The 13,317-nt window shown below is 44.9% G+C and overlaps 1 protein-coding gene across 1 annotated transcript in view; it reads right to left on the bottom strand.

Moving 5' to 3' along the window:
* LOC310752442 (low-density lipoprotein receptor-related protein 2-like) overlaps window positions 1-13,317 on the bottom strand; it is a 45,878-nt gene that overhangs the window by 28,371 nt on the left and 4,190 nt on the right. Inside the window, exons 4-13 of the mRNA XM_083592617.1 lie at window positions 12,352-12,576; window positions 10,566-10,679; window positions 10,347-10,466; window positions 9,189-9,314; window positions 8,545-8,751; window positions 6,622-6,790; window positions 5,025-5,190; window positions 3,545-3,767; window positions 1,841-1,966; window positions 915-1,142 (exon numbers count right to left, since the gene is read on the bottom strand). Of these exons, the coding sequence (XP_083448743.1) occupies window positions 915-1,142; window positions 1,841-1,966; window positions 3,545-3,767; window positions 5,025-5,190; window positions 6,622-6,790; window positions 8,545-8,751; window positions 9,189-9,314; window positions 10,347-10,466; window positions 10,566-10,679; window positions 12,352-12,576 (1,704 nt within the window). The remainder of the gene's footprint in view (window positions 1-914; window positions 1,143-1,840; window positions 1,967-3,544; window positions 3,768-5,024; window positions 5,191-6,621; window positions 6,791-8,544; window positions 8,752-9,188; window positions 9,315-10,346; window positions 10,467-10,565; window positions 10,680-12,351; window positions 12,577-13,317) is intronic.

The following is a 13,317-nucleotide window of genomic DNA, read 5'->3' as shown; positions in this document are numbered from 1 at the left end:
GCTACGGCACTATCTGTCAGATCTGTGTTTGAAGACTTACAGTGGTGCCTCGCAAGACGAATGCCTCGCAAAACGAAAAACGCGCAAGACGAAAGGGTTTTTCGGTTTTTGCGTCGCTTCGCAAGACGATTTTCCCTATGGGCTTGCTTCGCAAGACGAAACGTCTTGCGAGTTCTTGCGAGTTTGTTTCCTTTTTCTTAAAGTCGCTAAGCCGCTAAGCCGTTAATAGCCGTGCTTCGCAAGACGAAAAAACCGCAAGACGAAGAGACTCGCGGAACGGATTAATTTCGTCTTGCGAGGCACCACTGTACTGTACTCCTGTGCAAGGCCTCGCTGGCTTCTACGGCCTTTTGCTTTGTCTCTTCCCTGTCCGCAGCACAGACCGTAGACTAGAAATCCTAAAGTTATGTTGAGTCAAGTAAGAAATTAGGGGTTATGGCACTGTGGCAGCTGGACCACATTGTGCCAAACACTGGACTGGTTACAGGAAGTGTATCCATAAGATAATTATACCATTAACTCTAGCTGCAAGGATTGAATCATGAAATGGGTGAAGAGGTAAACTGCTGTCCCCTTAGCATCCTGCACTGTCTGCATGTTGATGTTTTAGGGCAGCCTTTCTCAACCTGTGAGTCCCCAGATGTTGTTGAACTGCAACTCCCATCACCCCTAGCTAGCAAGGCCAGAGCTCAGAGATGATGGGAGTTGTAATCCAACAACATCTGGGGACTCACAGGTTGAGAACCGCTGCTTTAGGGAGTAAATCTAGTCTGGAGCAGATTGGAAACCAACCAACCAACCAAGTAAATTCTCTTCCAAACCCATTTCCTGTCTTGCCATCATCATTAGGAGTTTGTTTTAGAAGTCCATGCTTCATTTGTGTAGAAGCTCTACAGCAATGCACAGGAGCTCACCTGGCGAACCTGTAGGAATTATTAGTTTCGCTTTCGTCTCTTTAGTGAAGCGCATCAGTTCTCCTTTGTCATCAGTCCAGTAGATGAATCCCCTGCTCCAGTCCATGTCCTGGAAGTAGACGTTTTCTGGCCACTCCTGAATCACTTCATGCTGCTGCAACACTGTCCCCTTTGGGTCAACTTCCAGACGGTAGATTTGCTTGTTAGTAGAATACAAGACATTCAGCACTGCAGGAAGAGTACAGGAATTGAGGAACAGGTCTTGCACAACTTGCTAGCCATCCCAGCTCAGTGTCACCATATTATTCAACCCAAGTACTGCTCTTGCTATGACAAATAGAACAGGTTATGACTTCAGTAGTCACCTAGGCATCTTATAGACTTGATACCTGCACCGTCTGATTTTGGTGCTAGAGTAACAAGTTGATGCTCAAGTAGTCATGCTAGTTGCTCAGTCAGTTTAAAGCTATAGACGAGATGCTGGGAAAGCATTTATTACCACAAGCATTCTGGCCAATTGGATTTTGCATTTCTATTAAAGCCAACTGCAGATAGACCCGCTTTATCTTTCTATGACAGGAAGGCTGAAGTGGTCACCCAGCCTTCCCCCAGCTCCACAATGCAATGTTTTCTTTTCTTAAGTGTGTCAAAACATGGTGACGGACCAAAACAGGAGATTCAAAACAATCCTGTCTGAAACTGAGCTTCTGGGACTGTGTGACAGGTTTCTATCCAAATCATGGACACATCTCCATTCTAATCAACAGCTAGATAAAATTTAGCACCAGCAGTTTCTCATAAAAACCCCAGAATGCAATGTAGCATAAGCTTATCTGAACACTGGTGTTTAACCCACCCCACAAAGAGGGATTCTCAAAGTGGTTTGTGGAAGGATTTTCACGCCAGATTTAAAAGCACAAGCCTACCTGCGCATTGGTTTGAGGGCAGGAGAAAAGTGCCATCTGGACAGGCACACCTGTAGCCCTTGGGATGAACAGGTGACAAAAGGCAGATATGGCTACACAATCCAGGTGCACAGGCAGCTGTGTTACCTAGTGACCAAGATGACAAGTTAGACCAAGAATGGGTCCACCCCTTCCTAGGTTGAATCCAGCAATTAAACCTAAGTTCCCGTGAATGCACAGACCACGCGTATTGCACACAACTGCTGAAGTTGATGCCAGCCACAGAATTCAGCAGTATGAGAAGATGGTTCTCATTTTCAGGCTCACCCCATCTACAGAACTTAGAACACGTATAAGACACCAAGGCAGCTATTTAGATAGCAAGAGCAAGCAGTTGTCTAAACCAGAGTTTTCCAAACTTGGGTCGCCAACTGTTTTTGGACTACAATTCCCATCATCCCTGACCACTGGTCCTGCTAGCTAGGGATGGTGGGAGTTGTAGTCCAAAAACAGCTGGAGACCCAAGTTGGGGAAACCCTGGTCTAAACGATACTTGGAGCCATTTTGAGATCAAGCAGGTTGCACGCTGACAGAAGGAAACAGGCTCCCCCAGGAAGATGCTGTCCAAATTAGGATTTTCCTACCCAAGCCTACCCTGAACATGTAGCACCAGCCAAATCCCTGACCACCTCACATTTACAGTACAAGTGTCATTGCAACAAATGAATGCTTGAAAAGTGCCAGAACTCAAATAGCTAGAGGGCCAAATTGTCTATGCGGCAGGTACATAGAAACCACGTCCACCATTTCACCAAGTCAATGCTACTTGAGCCTGGGACAAGATCAACTGGACTTCAGTTTGTAGTTAAGTTTCAAATTAAAATGTGAAGTGCTAGATTTCTAAAGCTTTCAGAGAGAAGAGTTAATATTTAAAGGATGAAAAGCTACTGAAGACAATATGTTTTGTCTTAGATTTCCTTAATAAGCACATTTCTTTCCCTTCCAAGTATCCACACCTGAGGTCAGATATCTACTTAGAGAGCAAAGGAGTGGGGGCCTATACTTCAAGGCCCATGTGCCTCCTAGCTTTAAAGAGATCTTAATATTTTGTGAAGAGTTGTTCAAGGCTGCATTGGGGACGCACTCCCTACACAGGCATAGGACTCCTTTATATGGGACACTTCTGCTTTTGTGTTAGGCACATAGAAGACCTTATATGTGGAGGCTTAAGCATGTGCATGCTTACCTAGCTGCATGTTCTGCCAAACAGAGCTCTTGGAATGCTCCCAACTGGGAGATACAAGTCCAACTGGTGCCCATTATAGTAGTTATGGCTGTCAAGTTTCAGATTCTTGAGGAAGCAAAACTGAAGGTTGCAACAGGACAACTCTATGGTAGAATAGTACCACTGGGGTTTATAGCCTTTGGGTCACCTTAAGCACCCTTGGCCCAAGACAGGCCACTTGCCTGCACCCCCAACCAGACATGTACCCAGCCCTCTACCAAGACAACAGTTGGTTTGTTAATATTAACTCTGCCTGGTCCTGGGTATAGGTATTTAAAGGCAACACACATGAAAGTGAGGAAATGAAATAGCCATTCCTGCTACCAGACATGTCTCGCTCATAGCTACATAGCTAGAGAGATTTAAAAATTGTTTTGTTTTTTTTAAATGCTTCCAATCCACCGTTCATCAAAAAAATTGTTCTCGGGCGTTTTACTCACTTTGAGGCTGCAGTAGCTCATTCAGTACTGTGAACGAAGACACTGAAGAGTTCAGCAACACACCGACACCTGGGGAGGTGAGGGATGCAGAGAGCAATTGCTCTTTGTCTGCCCAAATGATGGAATTCTCAAACACAGCGAGTCCTAGAGGGGCCTGTGCTTTCAGCAGCTTCTCTGGGAAAGTGTACCTGCCAGTGCCGTCGGCCTTGATAGTCTCTATGGACTGAAGAGCAGAAAAGCCAAGTCAGAATTCCCAAACCAGACTGAGGGGACTAGCACTCAAGCGCTTCAAGTGACAATTTCTATGGCCTTCACCAGCTAATGAGCAGTTCACCTGAAGGTCTGAGGAGTACTGCTGCCCGCCCACCAGAACACCAAGCCAATTCAGAAGTGCTGCCATGGAACACACAAACACTCCTGTTGTTTACTGTGCTATTACCTTCCCATCGCCGCCACCGTGGGCTACATTATAGTGCAGACAGCTCAACTAGAGTCAAGGCAACCAAACAAGGTTCATGTCCCAGGTGTATACTAAAACTACTGTTCGGTTTTACTGAGCAAAGCCTTCCTCCAGAGGTTATGTGCAGACACATGCCATATGTAATTGCACCATTGTGCATTTGCCCCCTCAAACCAACGTTTTGCATTTTTCTTTGTGGACAGTCCTTAAAACTACAGTTCATTACAGATTCCTAGAGGGCTAAAGGCTCAAGTGGCTTCAGGGGCACCAAGTGGCTTCTGTCAACTTCAGCTGGTGGCCCAGCTGCACCCCTATCTGGACAGGGGTCACCTAGCAGCGGTTCTCAACCTGTGGGTCCCCAGATGTTGTTGGACTACAACTCCCATCATCCCTGAGCTCTGGCCTTGCTAGCTAGGGTGATGGGAGTTGTAGTTCAACAACATTTGGGGACCCACAGGTTGAGAAAGGCGGACTAGATTATGTTGCCTACACTCTGGTAACCTTTAGGTTAGATTACGGCAATGTGGGACTGCCTTTGAAGATCTGAACCTGGAGAAAAGTTGGACAGCTGGTTTGCTAACCAATGCAAGACTGTCTGAACATATAAACACCAATTTTGGCTAACTGCACTAGCTTTGAATCCTGTTCGCAACTCCATTTGGCTATAATGCTTCCTCAAATAGTCCAAAAGGGACTACCACCCCACATTTTCACAGGCTTGCTCTACTGTTCAAGGCTGCCTGCTCACTTAGAGCCACATTAGACATGACATGCATTGTATAGCTTTTTTTTTTAAAGTAAGTGGGTGGGGAGTTGGTACCGTGAGTTGTGAGTGCAGGGAAAGAGGACCTTCAAACCCTTGTCCTTCCCTTGCTCTGACTGGAACAGCACCAAACCCACCCGACTTTCCAGCATGGAAAAAAGCTTCTGTTGGTACAGATGACAATGAAATGTTACATCAAGATGCTACAGACTTGACACGGGCTTCTTTGTGAATTTCTGGTGCACCGAGTTTCATACCTTTTTATACGCACTGATCCAGTACAATCTACTAGTTATATGATCAAGAGTCAATCCAACGGGGTCTTCAGCGGTTACGGTTGCAAGTACGTGTCTGTCTGAACCATCCATCCCCGCAGCTTCGATTACAGTCCTGCCTTGCTCACGATTCACCCAATACATGTAGCTGCAATAAAGAAAGGTGATCAGAGGACTGCACCATGTTACTGGGTTACTCAGCACTGCAGGAGCAGCATCCAATACGATTGTTTTGCGACCAGCTACTCTTTGGCACGCTTAAGAGCAGAGCATGTCACACATCTCACTATTTCTACCCACAAGGAACATTTTCTTCCAAGTTAACACCTGAACAGATCCTGAAGTGCCTTGATACATCAGTGCTGTGGCTAAGCTTTCCAAGTTCCAGAATTCCTTTCTGCCAGAGACTTATTCTGGCTACAGCCAGCTCATATACAGGACCTCAAGCTGGACCACGTTGTGTGTTTTCAGTGGCCAGTCATGCAAGGCCTGCCTTCATCACAGAAGTTGCAACACAAGGAACGCAGGCTTGAGTGAAGAAGAGTTTGAAGAAGAGTTTGGATTTGATATCCCGCTTTATCACTACCCGAAGGAGTCTCAAAGCGGCTAACATTCTCCTTTCCCTTCCTCCCCCACAACAAACACTCTGTGAGGTGAGTGAGGTTGAAAGACTTCAGAGAAGTGTGACTAGCCCAGGGTCACCCAGCAGCTGCATGTGGAGGAGCGGAGACGCGAACCCGGTTCCCCAGATTACGAGTTCACCACTCTTAACCACTACACCACACTGGCTCTCCAGTGAGAGGGCAAGGGAGATTTTTATGCACGCTCAGAGGCATCTTTATGGCTCCAAAATATTCCAGCTGAAGAACACCTTCATTCTCCATACCTTGCATATAAATCCACTCAAGCCCTTAAATCAGTGTTTCCTCAACTTGGGTTTCCAACAGCTTTTGGACTACCTTTGCCATCATCCCTGACCAGCTAGGGATGATGGGAGTTGTAGTCCAAGAACAGCTGGAGACCCAAGTTGGGGAAACACTGTCCTAAACGCTCTCATCCTATTAAGTTATCTAGGGGCAATTCTGTTACACTCCTGGAAGTGTCACTATAAACGCATTACTCACCTTTGCCCATTTAGATTCAGTATTCAAAATGCCTTGGATACAAGCAAAACTTATTTGGGATCCACATAATCAACAGATGCTTTATTGCATATCCAAACTAAGAATGGAACATGTATAGCTACAGACAGGGCATTAATTTGCTACCAGATTTTCTAGTTACCTCCACCACCACCCACCTCCATATTTCTTCTACAGACACTCATTTTCCTACCCACAACATCCATTTGGGAAATCTGCTTCCTGGAGCTCTGTTGCTGACTTGGCTATGGTATGCCTACGGTAGAATAGGAAACTGCAGTACTGTACCTTAAGCGCTGCAGTGGGTCATCTAAAAGGAAGCTGCCTTTCAGATTTCACCCTTAACATGCGCCCATCCCTAGTAAAGCAATAGAGACTTCAAGCCAGGCTATTCCAGACAGATTCCAAGTCATGGCAGTGAAGCAAGGTATGTTTACCTTTTTTCTGGAAACGTAGTGAGTTGTTGTGGCAACACGTTCTTCTCCAGGATCTTCACGTAGCCTCTGCCATCACTCAAGCCAACAAAGATGGCGCCAGGGGCACCGCTGGTCCAATATAACTGCCCTGTGAACCAGTCTACAGATATACTGTTGACACTGCCAGCATCTAGGAGAGAAACATTTATAGAAGCTCAGTAGTTTCATAACCCTTACAGCGAGAGATCTTGGGACTCAGCTACATTAGTCAAAAAACAATGCTTTGAATGCATTAAGCATACAACACCAGATGGTGCTGGAGAGCATAAAAAAAATTGCAATTTTACATAGCTTTTTTTCCTTTTGTTATAAGGATTTAATTTGACTTATTGTGTTTTTTCCCTGTGTGTAGATCCACCATTGGAAAGAACTTGTGAACTATCTAGCCAGCAGTGGCAGCCAGCAGAGATGCACGTCTACCTGCTGCTTTCCTGATGACTGAGAAAAGCTGCTCCGCCTCAGTGCCAGGAAAAGGTAGTGCTGTGGTGCCTTGAAGTGAAGGCAATCAGCTGCCCTGTTCTTCTTTAGCATGAGGGAAGGCAGCTCAGATCAGCAGCGTTATCAGCAGAGATCATTGTGCAATATCCGCAGTGCCTTGAAATCGGCTGTCCTCTCCCTCGAGCGAGAAGTATTATATTGCCGTGTATCGCTGGGTCAAAATCGTTATTGCGGTGTCATTTCAAAACTGATTTTGGCCAATACAGTCGTACCTTGGTTCTCGAACAGAATGTGTTCGGGGAGTCCGTTTGACCCCAGAACTGTTTGAAAACCAACACACAGCTTCCGATTGGCTGCAGGAGCGTCCTGCAGCCAATCGGAAGCCGCGCCAGACATTTGGCGTTCGAAAACCAGAACGCTCACTTCCGGTTTTCGATCATTCAGGAGCCAAAACGTACGAGTTCCAAGGCGTTCGGCAACCAAGGTATGACTGTATATTGAAAAAATTGCTAAAGACCATAAAATTTGTCATATTGCCATGCAAAAATGACAAAAAATTAGTTAGGGGTGAGGCAAGGGATGGGGCCATGGAGGACCCCCCGGGTGTGTTCCCCGGTCCCCCCAGAGGTCCCCAGACCCCTAATTTGGAAGCACTGCTCCAGAAACAAACTCCTGTAAGAGGAAGTTTAAAACTCTGCTTGGGAGCATGAACAAGAAACTTAACAAATCCCTGTGCTGCTTATTTTAATCTGCCATGCCACTCCACTTAGGATTCCCATTTAACCCACTAATAGCTGAATATATTGCTTTCGCAGCCAATCCCGGTTTGGAATTACAAATAATGTTGGGAGCTCAAACAGGAGTACCAAGGATGGTGCAAGGGTTTGTCTTGTCCACAAAAGGCAGACACACCTAGATTGTTACTCCAAAAGCAGAATGTAGCGTCCAACCAAGGAAGAATAGAGTCTATGCCACCATGTTTTCAGCTGAGAATATCTAGTCTTTTTACTTATGAGAACATATGCAAGGAATATTCTGTCCAGCTGCCAAGAAAATAAGCACCTGCTTTCATGATTCAGGCCACTTATTAAAATTATGCTGTTATTTGTTGCATTTACATTTAAACAGCAATTACTACTTATGCGCCTATGGCATGTGTTGCATGTTGTTCTGTCCTTCCTCGCCTACTTTAAACCTCAGGCCAAGTGAGCAACTGGTCAGCAGCTCACCCTGTTAGCATCATTTTTCCAGTCCAGCACCACCCACTATACTGCACCAGCTCTCTGTGTACTTTTAAAGTTCATCTCTGCTGAGAAGCCTTGCTACAGGCTTCCAAGGACACAATGGGGTGCTGTAGTATTTGGCCAATGACTTGGTAACTACAAATATATTAAGAGCTTTCTCTAGATAAGGATGCAGTTACTGCAAGTATATCAACAGCTTTACCTGGATACAGAAGCATCTCATTTTTCCCTGGCACATAGATATGAAGCTTTCTTCCTTCATCAACCCAATAATAGGCTTTCCTTAACGAGTCGTAGGCAACAGAGCTGGGCGATGTCCTTATAGACATTAGAGTTTTCAGTTCATGAGTTTTTACATCCAGGACAGCAAGATCACGACCAACAGCCAGAAGTATTTTTGTAGCACCATCTGGAGGAGATTTTTCATTATTAGGCCTTGTCCCAGAATGCAATCCTGCTCATTATTAGCTGTTGAGCTATAGAAAATCTAGCCAGTAAGTAGATATTCAAGCTGCATCCAATAGCCTTACTTACTAGAGTTGTCCTTTACGGAAGACATCTGTTAAATATCTCTGCACGTACCCAAACTAAGACATGCAATCCTGACTTTTTGTTGCTTTTTGTTTTCTAACCTCACAGATTGTCTGTTGAGAACATGCGGTTAACTTGCCCACAAGAGCTCAATTCCCCTCCATTTGCCAGAAACCTGAGCATTACTGCTACAAAAGAGATTACAAGTGTACCAACTTTTGCCAAGCTAGGCAGTCTTGTGCTTCCCATGTCTCCACCTCCCCGCAAATCAGCATTGAGAGCTGGAATTCATGCTCCATGTAACTGAGGGCCTACCTGCAGTCCTACAAGTAGTTCTGTTGGAGAGCCAGTACCCATGGACACAGTCACAGGTAAAAGAACCTACTGTGTTCTTGCACAACTGGCTACAGGGACTGTAAGCCATTGCACACTCATCAACATCTGCAAAGAACAAGCAGAGTCAGTGTAATGTACATAAGTTCCTGTAGTCTGAGAAGGGCTGCTATAGCCATGAAGTACTACTAGCTTTTTAGAGCCTTGTATTTATTACTATGATCAATGCAATTTATTATATGATTACTATATATTTATTTAAACCACTTGCATTTATTTAAACTACTTTTTCCACTTGCAGGATTCAAGGTGGCCTACAGATATGAACAAGAATTGCTAAAAACAGAAAGGCAGCCATTAAAAACAATTTAACTACACACACACATGCATAGAATCTGTTTGAAACATACAAATAATTACAATAGAAACAGGACAGTACCAGTTAGTTCATTAAGAGTAGCCAATTGCCAAAAGCCTGTTGGAAAACGTAGGTCTTCATCTGCTGGCAGAAGGACAACAAGGAGCCAGCCGGTCTGGCTTCTCTAGGGAGGGAGTCTGGGGGCAGCCACCGAAAAGGCTCTCTCCCACATTCCCAACCAAGCACGCCTGTGAGGATGGCAGGACCAAGAGAAGGGCCTCTCCTGAACATCTCAAAATCTGGGCAGGTTCGTATGTGGGATTTTGGTCTTTCAGATGGCTTGGACCCCAGCCATGTAGGACTTTATAGGTCAGAACTTTGAATCTGTGGCAACATCAAGGTCTATTTTGATGATGATCATCGATTTCCTTACCTGGACAGCTTGAGTGTCTTGGCATCCCAAGACTTCCTTGTAAAAAGCAGTATTCAAGCCAACTAGGAAGGCTCTTCTAGCCAACTGGTATTCAAGCTAGTGGGTTAGGACCAACTACTGAGAGTCGCAGTCTGCTCTATGGCGTATTTCAAAAGCAGCGCTACCACCATACAAAAAATGATTTTAAAAATCAGGTCCTCAAATGCGTATCTGGGATAAAAATGGGTCTTTGGTCAGAAAAGGTTGAAGATTGTTATAGTGTCCCAGGATATATGAATGGTCACAACTTGCAGTTTAGAGAACTTTCTCCAGTTCTAAATAGTGAGCGCCTGTTTTATTTTACATATACCTGTACAGTCTTGACCATTGGCCTGAAGATTCCAACCAGGACCACACGAACACCTCACACCCCAATGAGTCTTAGTGCACGTCTGCATGCAGCCTCCATTGTTCAGAGTGCAGTTCTTACCTAGATGCATAGAACAAGAGTTAAACAGAGCTGACACCCTCTAACAGCTGACTAGAAGACTCTTAATTATTTACTATAAGAGTGTAAACAGTTCATTACCGCAGGTGCTGGGTTCATCGGTGCCATCTAAACAGTCTTTCACTTCGTTGCACATTAGAGATTCCATAATGCATTTCCCTTTATCACAATGGATCATTCCTTCTGGGCAATAAGCTGTAAGTTAGTTAGAATTACGCACAAGGTTAAATGTGTCAGCAACCAGTTCAAGACATCTAATGTATTGTGCGCCCTATTCCATTTCCTACACATTGCCTGAGTGGATCCTACCACCATTGTAGTCCAGTTTGTTACACAGCCAATGGAAAGAATAATAATATAATAATTTATTATTTATACCCCGCCCATCTGGCTGGGTTTCCCCAGCCACTCTGGGTGGCTTCCAACGAAGTATTAAAATACAATAGTCTATTAAACATTAAAAGCTTCCCTAAACAGGGCTGCCTTCAGATGTCTTCTAAAAGTCTAGTAGTTGTTGTTCTCTTTGACATCTGGTGGGAGGGCGTTCCACAGGGCGGGTGCCACTACCGAGAAGGCCCTCTGCCTGGTTCCCTTTAACTTGGCTTCTTGCAGTGAGGGAACCACCAGAAGGCCCTCGGTGCTGGACCTCAGTGTCCGGGCAGAACGATGGGGGCGGAGATGCTCCTTCAGGTATGCTTTATAAAAAATGCTTTATAAGACAGGTTCAAGATACTGATTAAGCCTTTGAACAGTTTCAGCACTGGATATGTGAAGAGTGATGTTTTAATTTGGCCTTTTCTAAGACAAATCTGTCTGATACCAGCTCCAGATATTGGTATTGAAGACATGGTGTAATCAACTTTGCTAGAATATTAGGGTAGCACCCCATAAAATACATCTTAAGTTAGTACCATACAGTACAAGTTTATGCATCTGAAAAAGTCCAATTCTAAAGAAAACAGCATTCTTAGTTTTCAAACACATGTTCACCGCAGCCAAAGTCTTAAGCTCAATTTGGACAAGATGCAACAAGATTTTAAAATTTAAAATATACCAGCATGGGCGTAGCCAAGAGGAGTCAAGGGGCAGCTCCCCCCCCCCCCCAACAAGTAAAATAGAAATACTTAACTGAGCAATCACGTTGGTTCTGCCCCCAACAGAAGTCCTGCCCCCCCTTAACAAAAATCCTGGCTATACCCATATATACCAGCAGAAGAAGAAGAAGAAGAGGAGGAGTTTGGATTTGATATCCCGCCTTTCACTCCCTTTAAGGAGTCTCAAAGCAGCTAACAATCTCCTTTCCCTTCCTCCCCCACAACAAAGACTCTGTGAGGTGAGTGAGGCTGAGAGACTTCAGAGAAGTGTGACTGGCCCAAGGTCACCCAGCAGCTGCATGTGGAGGAGCGGGGAAGCGAACCCGGTTCACCAGATTACGAGTCCACCGCTCTTAACCAGTACACCACACTGGCTCTCAGCAGTGTGCAATGCAGCATCTTATTAAACTGGGTTCCCTCATCTTCAACACACAGTAGCAGAAGACCTTAAACCAACTCTGTCAAATACTTCCCAGCAAGTTTTCAACCCCCTAACAAAATTGAATCCTGTGTGAGGGGGGAAGGGGAAGTTACTTGAAAACTTGCAGGTTCCAAATCTTGGAAAGCAGTTTTAGGAAAACTACTGCCCAAATAGTTTTGTACTTTTAAACAAACTTTATCCAAACCATCTACTGAAAGTTGCAGCCTGATAATCTCTTCCTGATACGTCTTCAGAGGGCAACTACATGAAGCCTCAAGCGCAACTTTTTAAGGTGCATTTTCACAAATGGATGGACACCTATATGCCTCTGAAAGGAGGCCAAGCGGCTTACCACAACCATCTTCATCCGAGCGGTCGCCGCAGTTGTCTATGCCATTGCACTTCCAGTCCTCCATAACGCACACTCTGTTCTTGCACTGCCACTGTCCAGCTGGGCAGTTTTTCGGGGGACAGTTTGCTTCATCAGAACCATCTTCACAATCTTTATGCTGATCACATACTTTCCAGGGATCAATGCATTGCTTATTTCCTCGGCATGGAACTTTCTCTCCACACACTGCAGTGATATAGCAGCAACAGAATGAATGACTTGCCCTTCTAATCCTTCATTCATGTGGTCAACACTTTGAGGTGCTCCAAGCTCAATCCACTAGGAGTAAGGCTATTTGAAGGTCAAGCTTGGAAGCTACCCCATCCTTCAACAGCAAACAAATGTTGTCTGGAATACCATGCTTAAGTAATATGCATTGTGAGCGCATAAGGACTTGTGTTCAGTTCCCAGAACCTCCAGTTAAAGTCTACAGACTAAGAAAAGATCTCTCCACAAGACCTTGAGAGCAAGGGGGAACTGGGTTAGGTGGACCAAAGTTCAGGTAAGAAGAGTTTCTCAGAGACATGTGGAATTTAAGACTGCTGAAGTGTTTATAGGAAAGTTTTAGAGATGAGGAGTTATTTTCTTGCTAAGGGACTCCTTGTCCCTCACATGCAGGCAGCTTAACCCACCCTAAGTGCCAATGCTGCCCTTTTGGATAAAAAGGATTCTCTATATTTACCTTCACCTTGCCCCAGCGTTATAACATAATACACCTCATGTGGTTTCCAAAGGGCTTACCAGCTGCAATGAAGGGACAAAACATTCAACTGCCTTGAGATTCAGAAACTGGTATTAGTAACTGGGAAAATAAGGCAGCCACCCCTTACTGCAGCAGAATCTAGGCTGAACACTGCAGAAAGTGCAGTGGCACCTTGGCACTCAAACTTAATCCGTTCTGGAAGTCTGTTCCAAAACCAAAGCGTT

Source organism: Podarcis filfolensis, assembly GCF_964270895.1.
Source record: "Podarcis filfolensis genome assembly, chromosome: 17".
In the NCBI taxonomy this organism is placed as follows: Eukaryota; Metazoa; Chordata; class Lepidosauria; order Squamata; family Lacertidae; genus Podarcis; species Podarcis filfolensis.
Note: the sequence above shows the minus strand (reverse complement) of the source record. Positions and strands in the feature narration are given on the sequence as shown.